Source organism: Sturnira hondurensis, unplaced genomic scaffold (genome assembly GCF_014824575.4).
Source record: "Sturnira hondurensis isolate 20B ecotype Veracruz unplaced genomic scaffold, ASM1482457v3 Scaffold0003693, whole genome shotgun sequence".
Lineage (NCBI taxonomy): Eukaryota > Metazoa > Chordata > Mammalia > Chiroptera > Phyllostomidae > Sturnira > Sturnira hondurensis.
Window position 1 is genome coordinate 11063543 of NW_028076324.1, and position 16035 is coordinate 11079577.

At 52.5% G+C, this 16035-nt stretch overlaps 1 protein-coding gene across 3 annotated transcripts; it reads right to left on the minus strand.

Moving 5' to 3' along the window:
• Positions 1–1161: 1161 nt before the first annotated feature.
• On the minus strand, positions 1162–15405 carry SLC25A23 (solute carrier family 25 member 23). Of its 3 annotated transcripts, XR_005065940.1 has the most exons (11): positions 13566–15405; positions 12359–12485; positions 11601–11688; positions 11199–11310; positions 10013–10177; positions 9782–9934; positions 9478–9585; positions 6340–6507; positions 3983–4133; positions 3127–3208; positions 2905–2997 (listed from the first exon to the last, which is right to left on the minus strand). XR_005065940.1 is itself a non-coding variant. In XM_037042708.1 (10 exons), exons 1-10 carry the CDS (start codon positions 13719–13721, stop codon positions 2813–2815), a joined length of 1407 nt encoding a protein of 468 aa, XP_036898603.1. In that variant the 5' UTR covers positions 13722–15405; the 3' UTR covers positions 1162–2812. The 3 variants fall into 3 exon arrangements, 2 of the variants coding, with proteins under 2 accessions (XP_036898603.1, XP_036898602.1); XM_037042708.1 differs by lacking the exon at positions 3127–3208 and having other exon boundaries at positions 1162–2997; positions 10019–10177; XM_037042707.1 differs by lacking the exon at positions 3127–3208 and having other exon boundaries at positions 1162–2997.
• Between the last annotated feature and the right edge of the window lie 630 nt (positions 15406–16035).

Below are 16035 nucleotides of genomic sequence, written 5' to 3' on the forward strand. Positions count from 1 at the left end.
TGGTAATACCCGATGCCAGCATGGCAGCTCTAAAATTGGTAATGTTAATTCCTTGTTGGTCGCTGTGTATATTACACAATTTTTGTGGTGGCACGACCCTGACGTAGCAGTATGCTTTGATCCACTCCTGGGAATTGATGCTAAGGACATAATTCAAAGGAAGTAAAAATACAAAATAGTTAGCAAGGCTTGATCCCTTATTTGAGTGTGTGAAAAAAATCACATGTATGGATGTGCAAGTATATCAGTGAGCTACTGCTGCATAACAAATTTTCCCCCCACACCACAGCAGCTTAACATGCAAACAAGGTGGAAGCTGTAGTGTCTCTTGTCATCTAATCTTGGAGTGATGTACCGTCACTTCTGTATTATCCTCTGGGCCATAGACTCACCTTGGTACAATGAGAGAGGGGATTATACAAGAACGTTAATACTACAGGCAGAGATCACTGGAGGACGTCTTGGAGGGTGACTCTCAAGGTCCACACAGGAAAAAGTTTGGTCATGTAATGACAGGCAGAAAATGGGTCTGCAAGTACTGCTGGCAAGCACCAGGAGCTGGGAAAGGCAATGAAGGATCCTCTCCTAGAGTCTTCTGAGGAAGCATGAGCATGCCAGCACCTTGGTTTTGAACTTCTACCCTCTAGAACTCTGAGAGGATAAATTTCTGCTGTTTTTATCCACAATAGCCAAGAGGTGGGAACAAACCAAGTGTACACCAATGGATGAATGGATAAACAAAATGTGGACCACCCAATGGAATATCACTCATGAGGCATTCCATGTTTTTAAAAATGATTAAAATGGTAAATTTTTGTTATGTGTACTTTACCACAATAAAAATATACCAATCTCAGATTTGTTGTTTTCAGCCCCATTTGTGGCCATTGTGACGACAGCCCCGGGAAGCAAACAGACTTGTGTAATTAGAAACGACACGGGGAAAAATTAGAAGGGCTTCTGAATATGGACTTCTCCTTGCTCCACTTTGCAGGTGTGGAAGCTGAGGCTCCAAGGGGGGGTCATTTCTCGGCCTCCTCCAACTGTGAGTGATGGAAGACGGTCCACGTCCCTTCTCTGGGGGTGTTTCGAGGGTGTCTCACATCCACCCACCCCTTTCAGTAAAAACCACAATGAGAAGAGCTTAGAAAAATGTATTCCTTTTGTTCTTTTTCTTTAAAATAACACACACAGGCAGGGAGATGGGGAGAGGTTGAAGCCTTGAGGAGGTCCTCTACCCCACAAACACCCCAGCTCCTCTTCTGTAGTCCTTTAACGGGGTTCTCTGAGGACTTGGGAGGAGTGGAGGGAGGGGTCCCTCAGTTCAGAATCCAACTCTAAAGTGCAGAATGTATCGGGGGTGTTGGGGCTTGGGTTAGTCATAAGGGTTGGGGCGGGGCGGGGGGGAGGTGACGGAATGTCTGCTCCTCTCCGTAGAAAAATAGACCTGGAATGAGTTCTGGGGATTTGGTTTGTTTTGCAGAACTGGATGCTTGGGTTTGGGGAAGGGTGGTCTGTGTAGACTTGCTCCTGGCTTCCATCTCTGAAGCCTGAGGAGGGGCTGCTAGTGCTGGGGTTAGGGGGAGGTCCCCTTAATGTGCCCCCACCGCAGATTGCCTCATTGCCAGCCCCCAAGAAAGAGCAGCTGGATCTTCCATAGGGACCCAGGCTCTGGGGGTTATCAGCTTATAAGGTGGGGAGTGGAAGACTGCAGAAGGTTGAAGAGGGTTTGGAGAGAGCAGTGTCCCCACAGAGCCCAGAGGTACGGCCACGCTGGGGAGGTGGGGGATGCAGTGTCAGTGCAAGGCATGAGAGGGGAAGCTGGCCATATCAGGAGCCAAGAGGCAGGGACCTGGGGTCCTACTGGCTCCCAGGTTTGGGCTGTGGTGGGGAGGTCTCTGGGCTCTCATGTGCGTCTGAGACAGGGGACTTGTGCAGTCCAGAATGCTGTGGTCAGCCTACTGGGACCTAAATGTGGGAGGACCTGAACATTTGGGAGCCAGTGTCTGGGAGGATTCAGCTCAAAATCCAAGGGCTCAGGGGCGAGGAGCCAGTGCCCGGAGGCATTGGGGTCTGTTTCCTGTGCGGGAGGTTTCGCAGTCCCACTGCAGTTGCCGGGACCCACTTGCCCTGCCACTGCCCTCTCACAGTTGAGGTTTTCAGGGCCAGTACTGAGTATCTCGGGCCTTGGGGATCTGGAATTCAGTGGGTTGGGGGCTGAGAGCATGGCGGCTGAAAGGTAGGGATCTGGCAGTTGAAGCAGAGGGATCTAGGGGATCAGGGATCCAGTGGTGCAGGTCCCACGATCTGGGCATTGTACTGTCAGGAGCTGGTGGCTGGGGTTTCCAGAATTCAGTGGCCAAGCTTGGAAGTCCAGGGCTTGAAGCATTAAGTCTGGGGTCTGCTAGGGGGGTTGGGGGTCTGGGTTCTGCTGTATGAGCACTCCAGGATGCGGTGGCGGGGGGAGCTGGGGTCTGGTGCTTAGCTCTGGGGATATGTGTTCCGGTGGTTGGGGTTTCAGAATTCTTTAGATGAGTAGTGGGGGATCCAACAGCTAAGACATGGAGGTCCAGGACCCTGTGCGTGCATGTGTGTGTGTGGGGGGGGGGGGCAGGGGAGGCAGGGAAACGTGGGGTCCAGTATCTGGAACATGGGATGCAGGACCCAGTGGATGAAGTATGGGGATCCTGTAGTTTGAGTGGAGGGCACCTGGGCTCCAGGTGCCACTGGCTGGGCTATCAGTCTCCAGTGGCTAAGGTGTACGGGATGTCATGATTGAGGAGGGATGTTAGTGAGGGAAGCTCTGGGTCCCTCACCTGGATGTGACCCCCAGGGCCTGCTTCATGTTTTCGTAGACCACATAGGAGATGCTCACAGCTGGGATAACCTTCATGAAGTTGGGGGCAATGCCCCGGTAGAGGCCCGGTATGCCCTCCTGGGACAGGATGTGACGGAGCAGACCCATCATAGAGAACTGGGGGGCACCCTCGATGGAGGCTGGGAGAGAATGAGAGGCCAGGTCAGGCCAAAGATCCCCCTCTCCCTTTCCCCTCCCACCCCCGAAGGGCTGGGCCAGGTGGCTGTTGCAGCAGGAGGGGAGAGGGTTAGACTAACAGCAGGACCTACCACTCAAGAGTCAGGACTTCTACTGGCCTTGGAATGGACTGTTCACCTTTTCACTTCAATCTGGAGGGCCCAAGTTTGGGGACTATTCAAAACAGAGCAGGTATGAGTGTGTGTAGTGGGAGAGGGCACGGAAGTGACCTCTTCCTGGAACTGTATCCCCACCCTCTTCTCCCAGCTAACTCTTACTCATCCCTGCAACCAGCTCTTCAGGGAAGCCATCCTGGGCACCCCAGTCTAAGTCAGGCTCCTCTTCCCCTTTATTTAACCCTAAATCCTTACTCAACTATGGAATGACTTACTTAGCATCTCTCTTCCTCTCCAGCCTGTGAGCTCTTTGAAGGTAGACAACCATATCTGTCTTATACACTTCTAATCCCCCAGCAAAAATCATAGAACACAAACACTAAAATTCCCTAGGAAATTCTCAAAGGAGATTCGGGTATAATAGGGCAGAGGCAGGGAAAGAACCCCTGAAAGAAAAATACAGAGAAACACGATGAAACGATAACCAGCCTGGCTCCTCACCTTCCACTCACTAACCCAGCCTTGCAAATTGGATCTCAAGTTACCAGCCCGGACTTGGTAGCTGAAGTCTACCAAGCAGCCTCCCAGCTATGATTGCTAGGGCCCTTCCAGCGCTCGTGGCATCTGTTCTCCTAGTTAGGGCAAAGGCTCCCGTTCTAATGCCACCAATGGGTACACTGAGCCACAGAGAGAGGGTGAGACTTGGTCCAAGCCATCCAGATCCAGGATTCCAGCCTGGGATTCCAGCTACCCAGGAGGAGCTGGGGCGGGGGGTGGGGCGGAACCCAAACTGTGCGACCTTCACTGCCCCATCCTCCTGCCCAGGCCTCACCTTGGGCCTGCATACGGGTCCGGACCAGGGCGAGGGGGTAACTGGCTATCTGCCCACAGGTGCTGGAGATGGTGCCACAGGCCAGCAGCACAAGGATGCCCGGGTCAGCTGAGTCATGGCTGTACTGCTGGAGCCACCGGTTCTTCAGGGTCTGGCAGGGGTGAAGAGGGGAATAGGGTGGGCTGGAGGTGGGTGACACCAGGAGCCTGCCTTCAGATACCTTGCTGGCCAGCTTCGGTATCCCAAGACAGCTGGCGTGAGCTCAGCACTTGCACCCCGAGGAGCAACACTGGCATTTCACCTGCGCCCTCCCACTCAGCCCCCACTTCTACCCATTATAGTATCTGGAATGATGGCCCCCACTGTCCATGCCCTAGTCTCTGGAACATGTGAACAGGGACAGTTATGTGGCAAAAGGGACTTTGCAGATGGGATTAAGTCAAGGGCCTTGAAATGGAAGATGATCCTAGAGCATCCAGGTTGGTTCAATGTCATCACAAAGGTCCTTACAAGAGGCAGAGAAGATGTTAGGACGGAAGGAGTCGGGTGAGAGAGAGAGGGGTGGAAGATACTATGCTGCTGACTTTAAAGATGGAGAAAGGGCCCACAGGCCAAGGCGTGCAGGTGGTCGCTAGAAACTGGACAAGGTAAGGACACAGACTCTGCCCTGGAGGCTTCAGAAGGACCACAGCCCTCCCGACAGCTTGATTTTAACCCAGTGAGACCCATTTCAGCTTCAGCGCGGTGGCACATTAGTGCCGTCTAGTCTGGCACTGAACAGGTGAGTGAGAAGTGTTTTACCATTCTTGCCTTCACACTGCAGTTGGCCTTCTCTTGCATCTGGGGTGGTATTTGCCAAATGCGTGTTTAATGAATTTTTAAGAGATGTTCTGTTGAAAGAAGTTCTGATGGCTAGATAAGTGTGGCCAACACTGGGTTAAACAAAATGTTGTTACTTTTTAGTGGGGCCTCTCAGAGCCTTTACAGGACTAACAGATTTTGAAACATTGAGAGGGTACAGGGCCTCTCAAACTACTTAGAACTTCATCCAAAACCCCCCTTTTTAGCGAAGAATGGATGAAACAAGGTTGCATCTTACTTCTGCTCATGAGCCATGACTCTCAATGGCTTCTTACTACACTAGGGATAAACCCAAACTCTTCCTCCTTGGGTCCTGCTGCCTCTTCATTTGTTCCCAGCCGCTCACGACTTTCACTCGGCCAGAAGGACCCGTTCATTCCTGCTTCTGGGCCTTGGCATTCTCCGTGCCTTCTGCCTTGTTCACACATACTATCCCTTCCATGTACGTTCAACTCATCGATGGTTCAAGGTCACCTCTCAGAGACATTCCTAGACCTGCCCTCTTATCCACTGTTGCTTTCGATTATATATCCTGTTTAATTATCTTCTGAGAGTGTAGCAGGATCCCAAAGCACTTATTTGCTGGTTGCCTGGCTCCCTCGTTTGTTGAAGTGGTCTCCAGGGGGGCAAGGGCTGTTTTGTCCTCACTTCATGCAGCAGCCAGCCCGGTGCCCAGCACATATGGGTAAGCAAATGAACGAATGAGTGAGTAATGGCCGTGTCTTATTTGGCTGCATGGATGCTGGCAGGGCAGATATGGAGGAACTTAGATCAGGAAGGACCAGCTATGTAATCTGTGGGGCCCAGGACAAAATAAAAATATGTGAGGCTCCTCCTTCAATAATTATCAGGAATTTCAAGATGGCAACAGCAGTGTTCCAAGTGAGGAGCACTTGGTCGGAGCCCTTGGTTGTCTGCCCATGAAGCTGACTCTGCCCTGGATACAGAGATTTGGGGGGATGCCTGGGGGCATCTGGGACTGCGCTGCGTGGAGAAAACATGGTGATCCCATGAGAAGGTAAAAGCAATGGACGAGGCCCCTGAAAGAGAAATAGCAAAACTCCCTATTTTTGCATTTCCTACTGAAAGCCCCAAGAGGCTGGTCACAGGGTGCAGATTTTACGGTGACACAGATGAAAAAATGGGCAGACCCTGAAGACAATGGCCTGGAGACACAGGCCAGGTGTAATACAAGCTTTGGGGCAAAACGGGAATCTCTAAAACTCACCTTTGCCTGCTCTCGTGATTCTGTGAGCTGAAAGAGGCCCCAACTATCACGTATGCGGAGACCCTGGAAGGCTGAACTGCAGTGGTAGGTAAGGAGTGAGGATGCCTACTGCCTGAAAGGGTCCCCAGGATCCCGGGTCTGTGTTGCTTCCCCACCCCAGGACTGGTTCCCCTACTCTGGAGGTCAACTGAGGCAGCCCCACAGGAAGAGGGTGGCCCATGGGCAGATCCCAGAGGGAAGGGGAAAGGAGGGGCAGGTGGCCACAGACCTCGTAGACGGCCAGGTCGATGCCCGCGTAGGGAATGATGCCCAGCACGTTGGGCAGGTAGCCGCGGTAGAAGGCGTGGGGCCCTTCTCGCTCCATGATCTGCCATGCGCAGTCCAACAGCCCCTTGTACTGGCCCGTCCGGCGAAGGGTCAACCGCGTCTTTAGTACCTGGGGAGAACCTCATTATCCCAGGAAAGCTGCTTCTGGAATCACTACAGCCAGGAATGAAGACACCTAGAAACAGCTATTCCTGGAAGGAGATACCCTGTGAAAAAGGTAATCTTCTGCTATCACCAATCTCCATACCTAGAAATGGTCACATCTCTCAGAGTTGCATGTGGCAGCCACTGCTAACAGTCTTCCAATATCTAGACCCCTTCTCCTTTATTAATAGAAACCACTGTTTTCAGGAAATAATGGCCGGCAGCTTTTAGAAATAAAGACTACATTTCTCAGCTTTCCTAGGTGTGGGGCCATGTGATTAAGTCTAGACAATGAAACAGAAGCAGAAGGAGAGACTTCTGGCCAAGACGGAGGCATAGGTAGACACACTGTGCCTCCTGGAACAACCAAAATAAGGACAACAACAATTCAGAAACAAAGTAACAACCAAAACTGAAAGAAAACTGAACTGTATGGAAGTCCAACAACCAAGGAGTTAAAATAGACACATTCATCTAGACTGGTAGGTGGGGAGGAGTCAGGCAGCTGAGTGTAGAGGGGTTGTGGCACAGGAAACGATGACCCCGGGTGCACAAGGCGGCACCGGGCAGACCCTGGGCACCCAGGCGGCAGCTGGCAGGCCCCGGGCATGGGGTGGCAATGGGCAGACCCAGTAAGGCAGTGATTGAGAAGCGGGGCACCATGCCCAAGGTGGCTGGCTGACCGGGCAGTGGTCCCACATTCGTGTGCAGATAATGGGAGCGAGGCAGATTGTGCAACCCAGGGTCCTAGCACCAGGAAATAAAACCTCAAAACATCGACTGAAAACACTTGTGGGGGTTGAGGTGCAAGGAGAGACTCCCGCCCTCACAGGAAAGTTCATTAGAGAGACCCACAGGGTCTTAGAATGCACTCAAGCCCACCCACATGGGAATCAGCACCAGAAGGGCCCAGTTTGCTTGGGGGAAGTGGCTGAAGGGACTGAGGTGCAACAGAGAGCAGAGCAAAGGGCCATTTTTTTCTCTCTCGGTCCCCACCCCCATATACAGCATCACAACTCAGCAACTTGGGTTGCCCCGCCCTGATGAACACCTAAGGCTCTGCCCCTCATAGGTAACAGGTGTGAACAGACCAAAACATTATGGCCCAAGCAGAAAAACAGCTCAACACCCCAGAGCCAATACTTCTAAGTGACAAAGAAATAGCCAACCTATCAGATGCACAGTTCAAAACACTGGTGATCAGGATGCTCACAGAACTGGTTGATTTTAGTCACAAATTAAATGAATAAATGAAGGCTACACTAAGTGAAGTGAACACAGGGAGCCAATAGTGATGGGAATGACACTGGGAATCAAATCAATGGAGGGGACCAGAAGGAAGAAAGAAACATTCAACTAGAACAGAATGAAGAAACAAGAATTCAAAAAAATGAGGAGAGGCTTAGGAACCTCCAGGACATCTTTAAACATTCCAACATCCGAATTATAGGGGTACCAGAAGGGGATGAGGAAAAGCAACAAGTGGAAAACTTATTTGAACAAATAATAAAGGAGAACTTCCCCAGTCTGGCAAAGGAAATAGACTTCCAGGAAGTCCAGGAAGTTCAGAGAGTCCCAAAGAAGTTGGACCCAAGAAAGAACACACCAAGGCACATCAGAATTATATTTCTCAGGATTAAAATGAAGGAGAGAATCCTAGAAGCAGCAAGAGATAAGGGGACAGTCACCTACAAAGGAGTGCCCACCAGACTGTCAGCGGATTTCTCAAAAAAGACCTTGCAGGCAAGAAGGGGCTGGAAAGAAGTATTCCAAGGCATGAAATCCAAAGACTTATATCCAAGATTGCTCTATCCAGCAAAGCTTTCATTTAGAATGGAAGGACAGATAAAGTGCTTCTCAGATAAAATCAAATTCAAGGAGTTCATCATCACCAAGCCCTAATTATATGAAATGTTAAAGGGACTTATCTAAGAAAAAGAAGATGAAAAATATTAACAGTGAAAGGACAGCAAACTCACAGTTATTAACAACCACACCTAAAACAAAAGCAAACCAAGAGGACAGCTAGATCAGGAGCAAAACCATAGAAATGAAGAACACATGGAGGGTTAGCAACAGGGGAGTGGAAGGGGGAGAGGAGGGGAAAGGTACAGAGAATAAGTAGCATTGATGGCAGGCAGAAAATAGATGGGGAGGGCAAGAATAGTATGGGAAATGTAAAAGCTAAAGAACTTAAGACACATGGACATGAACTAAATGGGGGGAATGTGGGAGGGAGAGGGTATGCAGGGTGGAGGGGAATGAAGGGGGGGAAATTGGACAATTGTAGTAACATAATCAATAAAACATAAAAAAAAGAAAAAAAGAAACAGAAGCAGAAGGAAAAAAGTTATGCATGACTTTTAAAAAAGCATCCTTAAAGGCAGGGATATGTTTCTCCTTTGTCTATTCTTCCTTCCTGGGTGGAATATAGATGTGATGACTGGAGCACAAGACGCCATTTGTGCCCATAAGGTGGAAGCTATATGCTGAGGTGTAACAACCTCGGGCAAGGAATCCGGATGCCTAGCACTTGGAAACCACATACCAGCACTAAGCTGCTCACCCTAGACTTCACTAACATGATTTGAGTTTTCCATCACTCAAAATCCGACCTGAAGCATTACACAACCTGAAACCTGAAATGATTCCTCTGAGAACAGTTTTACCTAGAAATGAATTCCCTGTAAATCAGCATCCTTAGAAGAGGTATACCCACAAATAGCCGCCACCCACAATGTGGCTATCTAAACAGTTATAACCAACACCACCATCCTCAGAAGTAACACCTCAAAGTGCGGTGCCCAGAAAGGCTGCACATGAAGCGTTGCTGTAATGAGCTGCAGTCTGAAGCAAGGAGAGGCCAAGTTATAATCCCAGGGCTTCTCACACCATGAAGTCAAACGGGGCCTCTGTCAGGGTCCCTCCTTCTCACCTCCATGGGGTAAATGATGGTTTGGGCTGTGGCGCCAGCCAAGGATCCAGCTACAAAGCGCTCCTGCACATGTAGTGTCTCTTGCTGCCCCCGAATGGCCCGCTTGATCTGAAGGTAGGAGACACAGCGGTGGGCAGGAGCTCAGGGGTTGAGCTTCCCATGCGCTTGGACCTCCCCTCTAATGTCCTCTTGCCATGGGCATCATGCAGGAGAACAGGGGCCCACCCCTGGGACCTGCAGATGGTCCCCACACTCAAGCCAATCCTGCACATCCTAGCTCATGCCTCCCTACAACTGCCCCCACCTGCTCATAGGCCATGAACTTGATAGCTGACTCAGGCGCAATCTTGAGTACGTTGATCCCATTGCCACGCCACAGGGAGCGCATGCCCCCCTCTTGGATCATGTTCCGTAGGCCCCCCAGGACGTTCAGCCGGTTGGTCTTGGAGGCATGGACCTGGGCAGGAAGACAAGGTGACTTTGGGGTCCTCTCCAGGGGCCTAGGCCTGGAAGAGGGGGTGAGTCTCTCTAGCACCCTCACCTGCATGAAGACCTTGAGGCGGTCCAGAGGGGCTGTGCCTGTCCTCGACACAGCGCCTGCCACTGCACCAGCCACCAGCTGCTTCCACCACATGCCAGTCAGCTTCTCCTGCTCTGAGAACTCGTCAGGGACAGTCAGGCACTCACCAATGTCCAGGACCTGAGGGTGCAGGGGTGGAGAGATGTAACTCAGCTCTAAACAAAGGTGTCTCCAATCATCCCTGGACACCCAGGCAGTCTATCAATGAGTCTTGCTTGGAGAGCCCAGGAGATCTCTACCAGATCCCACCAAAACATCTAAGTCAGTCACCTTCCATGTAAGATCCTAATATCCCTCCTTGGGGACCTCGACCAAATTCTACTGAAGGATTTGCCACATAAAGATCCCTCCAGAGCCAACCAGATCCCTCTGAAGGTTCCCACTCAAGGGTCTCCCACATAAGGATCTCAGGAGATTCTTCCAGGGCCATAGGAGATCCTACAGGGGGCCTCCCACATATGGAGCCCAGCCGATCCCTCCCAGGGCCTCACCAACTCCCATGAGGATTTCCTTCACAGGGCTCTCTGCTCCTCTACAGTCCTCCTATAGACTCCTCAACTAAGCCCCTCCATGAATCTCCTTGTGAATCTCTGGCTCTCCCTTCATATCCCACTAATGGATCTCCCCCAAATGCCGTCAGTTTCTACCAGAAGCATTGTTCAGGAAATCCCACCCAGGAAATGCTGATCTAGGCCACCCCTCCCAAATTCCAGTGGATCCCACTAGACCCTCCAAAGACAGTGGCTTCTTATCTTTCAGTAAGAGAATCCTTAACTGAGGCATTTAGAAAGGAGAAGGGGAGCTGTGTGGGTTGAGGGTGGGTGGCTAGGTGCCCTACCAGGTGAGCTTTTTCTTCCCTGAGTGCCCAGCCCCCCTGCAGCCTGCCTGCTCAGAGGTGCCACAGCAAGTTTGAAGGGTTCCCATCAGATTGCAGAAACCTTCCCAAATGGGTCCTCAGTCCCTCAAGTTGCAAATGGAGAAAAATGGGGAGCAGAGCCTCATCCCTCAGCTGCTCCTAGTGGCTCCTCCTTCTAGAGCATCCTGACCCAGCTCCTCCTTGCCCCGGGAAGACTGAAGTGAGGGCCCCAGGGAGGAGGAAGAGGGCCCAGTCACTAGGCTGAGAAAGCCACCCCCACCTCACCGTTGAATGCTTCCAGAAATAGAGCACGTCTTCCACATTCTCCAGTGAATGCAACAGGAAGTGGTCACGCCATTCCTGCCAGTCGATCGTCATAGTGCCGTCACGGTCCATGCTGGGGGTGGGACAGAATCAGTACCTGAGGCTGGGGGTGGGTTGGAGTGAGGTTCTGGTTGGATTTAGGGGTGAACCAAGCTTGTCTGCACTGAGAGCTCGCCATTTCACAGTGGGGCAGACTGAGGCTCAGGGAGGTGAAGCAATTGGCTCAAGATGGACCTGATTCCAAAGCTCAATTTCTCAGTTCCGCCTGCCTGCCTTGGTACTGGCTCTGGGGCCCAGAGGCTCAAGGAGGCCAAGGGGACCAGGGGACCTGGTTATGTAGGATTCTGGACCCCAGCTACTCACCTGTGTAGAATTTTCTCTGCCTGCTCCAGGGAGATAGAAATGCCCAGAGCTCGGAAACTCTGCTGGATCTCAGAGACATCGATGTGACCTGGGAACCAAGGTGGGGAAGGGTATGTGTGAGGGGGAGGCCCTGGGACTGAGAAGCAGGACAGTTTGAAATGTGAGTGGTCTAGCAGGACCAGGGCGTCGAGAAACCAAGGGTGAGGTTTGTGGCAGGGCTGGGGAATCCCCGACCCAGTGGAATCTGAGAAGCAGGACTGGGCAGTGTTGAGGGGTCCTCTGTCCCATGAATGAATGAATAAAGGTGTGAATGCAGGGGTCCTTGCAAGACTCCCTGCAATATCACAGGGGATCTAGAAGTGATATTGGAGATCTAGAATATGCTAAGGTGAGGGGGGTCTCTGTGCTGTAGAAAATCCAGGAGCAACAGGGTTATCTTTGTCCCTTTGAAAAATCTAAGGGAGGGTGGGATGGGATAGGAGTAATAGACAGAAAACTGTACTTGAAAAATAATTAAATAAAAAATTGGGGGGAAAAAAGAGAAAAATCAAGGGTAAATAACAGGGGTCTCACTCCCGGAAGAAAATGAGGTGGGATGGGCTGGCTGGGCCAAGAACCACCTAGCTGGAAGTGAGGAGGGTTCTCAAAATAGCCTGTGAGTCATCAGGGAGAAGCAGCCTTACCCCTCCTTCTGGCATCACCAGTTCTAACCCCATTGGCATCCCCAGGGCCCCAACAGCCCCATCTCTGGGCCTTACCATCCTGATTCTGGTCCAGACTGTGGAACAGAAGCAGCAGGCGCTGTTCCCGCTCCTGCAGGTATTGGGTAAACTCTTCCAGGTCTAGCCCGCCACCTGGGTCAGCACCAGACTCTGGGGAGAGGCTCTGGCAGGGGGAAAAGGACAGAGGGAGCTCCAGAAGGCTGTTCCCCCATGTGGGGTGGGCACAACAAGCTTATACCCCAGGAACCCAGTGACTAGAGGACAGAGACAGGCTAAGTCACCTCTTCCCTCCATCAGCCTATTTCTCAGTATGACGTCCAAGGCCACAGTAGGGCTGTGAGGTGGGTATCAGTTGTCCAGTTCTCACCAGTAAACTGAGGCTCTCCAAGGTCAAGTAACTCATTCAAGGTTATAGAGCTGGGAAGTGGGAGGCAGCCTTGGGCTCTTGTTTCTGAAAGCCTGTCCTCCCAGCTGTCTCTTACAAAAGCCTGTCCCTGTGGCAGTTTCAGGAACTCTCCATAGAGACAGCTCTGGGCAATGTGGGACAACGAGAGATCCAAGCTGAGCAGCTGTAGGGTCTTCACTCTCCCACCTGGAAAGTGGGAGGTTGGACTGGAGGTGTCAGGATGCTATGGAGCCATTCCAGTGGCACCTGGGGCTACAGGTGTGGGGAACACCTGTATGGGCCCAGGGGTGAGTTCATGCTTTGATAGGTGCATCCCCCGCTGAAGGTGGCCTCAGACTGGACTGGGTCCTTGGCTGTGGCCGCCTGGGGCATTGAGCCAGGCCTGGGAAAGGGCAGGAATGTAAACATAGAGGCTGGGGCAGCTGACTGGGAGGGCAGTTGGTGCCCAGAGGAGGGGGAGGGGGAGAGTGTGGCTCCTGGAAGTGGGAGCAGCTATGTCTTGGGCTGTGCAGAGTTCACAGGAGGTGTCTCCGGGCAGTGGGCAGGAAAGTGGGTCAGATTCTATTCTCAGGCAGACGTTCCCTACCTCTCTGGGGTTGAAGGCGGGGACCCCAGTCAAACCTCATGCCTGGGGCCTCTGTTTTGAGTGAACTTGTTAGGCCCAGGTACAGGTAGGCAAGGGGAAAGGAATAGAGACACCCAGGCTGGGCACAGGTGCTGGAGACCGGCCACACACAGTGCCTGGCGGATCCCGTCGCTCCATTCAGGGGCTCGGATTACCCGGAGCCACTAGGGCGCGAGCGCAGCTCACCAGGCCGGGGTCCCTGTAGGGGGTACCTGTTGGGCGTCGCGGCCCGGGTCGCCTCCACTCAGCCGGGCCAGTCCCTGGCGCAACTCTTGCACGTCCACGCGGCCGTCCTTGTTACTGTCCAGCTCCTCGAAGAGGCGACCCCAGCGCTGCCGCCGCTCCGCGTCGCCCGGACCCCCCCGCATGGCGCCCTCGGGGGGGAGGGGAGGTCCGGCAGCAGCGGCCTCAGCCGGGGCTTCGCCGCTCCCCCTCCCCCCCGGGGCCCCGCAGGGCCAGCTCCGCGGCCACCTCAACCGCAGCCTCCGCGCAGCCAGCCAGGCTCTGGCACTTGCGGGAGGTGGTGACTGCTAGCCGTTGCCGCCCGCGTCAGAACTTGCGGCACCTCCCCCGACTCTCTTGCGGGGAGGGGGCTGGGGGCGGGGTTGGGGGGTGTGGTGAGGGACGTCAGGGATGCTCGGGTATTGCACAGCCTAGGGAGCATCAGGATTCATTCTGGGAGAGGGGCTGGCTAGAGAGATCAATTGTCTCGATTTCGTTTTCAGTGTTCCGCCTCTGTATGCCTCAGTTTACCCTCTGCCCAAGTAGGGAGATGTCGGGGACTGGGTTTCGTAATCACTTTCCACTGATCTTCCTTCCCTATTAATCCTCTTCAGAAACTAAACTTCTCGTTTTTCCCAGACATACTCAAGTACCAGTCCAACGCAACCTAGCCCTGCATTTGCCCGTTCTCTCATTTCACATTCGCCCCTCAAGCGCAGAAAGAGCTGAAAGTGACAGTGTCTCTCAGTCCCTAAATCCCGCCCGCGCGCCTTTCTTGGTCCCATTCAGACTGGGAAACAAAAGATCAACATACGGCGGGGCTGCAAGGTCGGCTTCCTATTGGCCAGAACCACCTTGAGCTTTGCCCGCGGGTCCCGCCTTGCCCACCTACCGTGGGCAGCCACGGGCTCCGCCTCCCCGGGCTCCCCTGGCAGTCTTAAAGGAGCCGCGGCCTCGTCCAGAGAAGCCCCTCTGACTGCTCTCTCCAGACCATCCTGGAGGGTCCCAGTGTCCCAGGCGCGGCTCAGGACCCGTACAGGGTAGCTGAGCTCAGAAGGCTGGGTCCCAGCTTGTCGTGCTCACTGCATCTACCGAATATCCTTTAGTTTCGGGAGCAGTTTCTCGAGTCATCATTAGGGGGAGGGGCGCCCAGATCACGAGACAGCGAATAATAATAACAGCTAACACAGATTCAGTGCATTACACATGCCAGACCTTTTACTCACCTCTCATGTCGTCCTGGCCAAAACCCTATAAGGTAGGTGGGACTGGCTTTCCCATTTCTCAGATGAGGAAACAGGAGGTTGTGGCGCTGTCCCCAGTCCACGTGCTCAGTAAGGGCAAAGCAGGCATTTATGCAGACCTGGGATCTTTACCCATCCCTTTATACCCTAAAAGGGATTCATTTCCCCTTAGGCATTACTATTCAGTCTTGTGCACCTACAGTCCCCAGGAGGAGGTCGTCTTATTAACGTCGTCCTCTCTTTAAAGGTACAGCCGTGAGTACACTCTTGGTTCCCACTCAGGTTCTGTCCACATAGGTGTGCTCTAACAGGTGCGTCCTAGACCAACAAGCCTCTTATAGAGGGTCCTCCATCATGGGGATACCGATGTTTTCCCATGAACACGCCCCAAACAGGTTTTTTTCAGATCTGTCTCTGACAGGTTGGCCTCAATACACAGGAGCCTCTGCCCTGCATACCCCTACCCCCACGTGCTTCCATGTGCATGTGATTCATAAAGATGTTCTCAGGTCTTTCTCCCATTTGGGCTCAATTCTACGTAGACGTTCCTCATACAAGACTATTTCCTTCACCACACAGGTCTGCTTCTCGAAAGAAATCCACCCAGGAATGTGTTATACCGCGAATCTCCACTCCGCAGGTGTTTTCCAGTTTAGTATACACCCATATGTGTCTGTTTCCATAGAACTGGTTCCCGTGCAGGTGTACTCCAATGCAGGTGTGTCTCATACAGGTATTACTAATACAGTTCCACGAATAAATTTGTTATACAAGTGTTGTTCATTCCGTAGGTAAGCCATGCAGATACGTTTTCAAGACCGTACTCCAGAGCGCCTCCGTGAGGCGTTTGCTATAATGCAGCTGTTCTCTGCAGCTGTTTTCCACACAGGTATGCTTCTATTAAGCTATTCTCCAAATAGATGTGAGTCAACGCAGATGTCTCCCACAGGTGTGTCTCTTACGTGCCCCTGCAGATGTCTTCTCTACAGGTTTGCTCCCATGAAGGTGTTTTTTCATTAGGGACTCCCCATTTGCCCCAGACCGAAGTGCCTCCTACCTCGGTGTCTTCGGGCCTCCTGTGTCTCCACCTGTGAGGTCCTACAGATGTGCCCGAAATACAAGTGGGAGTTTCCTCTTGCACCTGCGCGCTCCCGCCCCCTTTTTACTTCTCCCTGTTATTGTTGGATTGGGTTCCCGTTACAGGTGCGCTCCAGAC

Coding starts and splice junctions, on each gene's coding strand:
- SLC25A23 (XM_037042707.1), bottom strand. CDS start 13,721: ATGCGGGGGGGTCCGGGCGACGCGGAGCGGCGGCAGCGCTGGGGTCGC. Junction 9,586..9,781: donor AGTTCATGGCCTATGAGCAG/GTGGGGGCAGTT, acceptor TCCTACCTTCAG/ATCAAGCGGGCCATTCGGGG. Junction 4,134..6,339: donor TCGACCTGGCCGTCTACGAG/GTCTGTGGCCAC, acceptor CACCCCTGCCAG/ACCCTGAAGAACCGGTGGCT.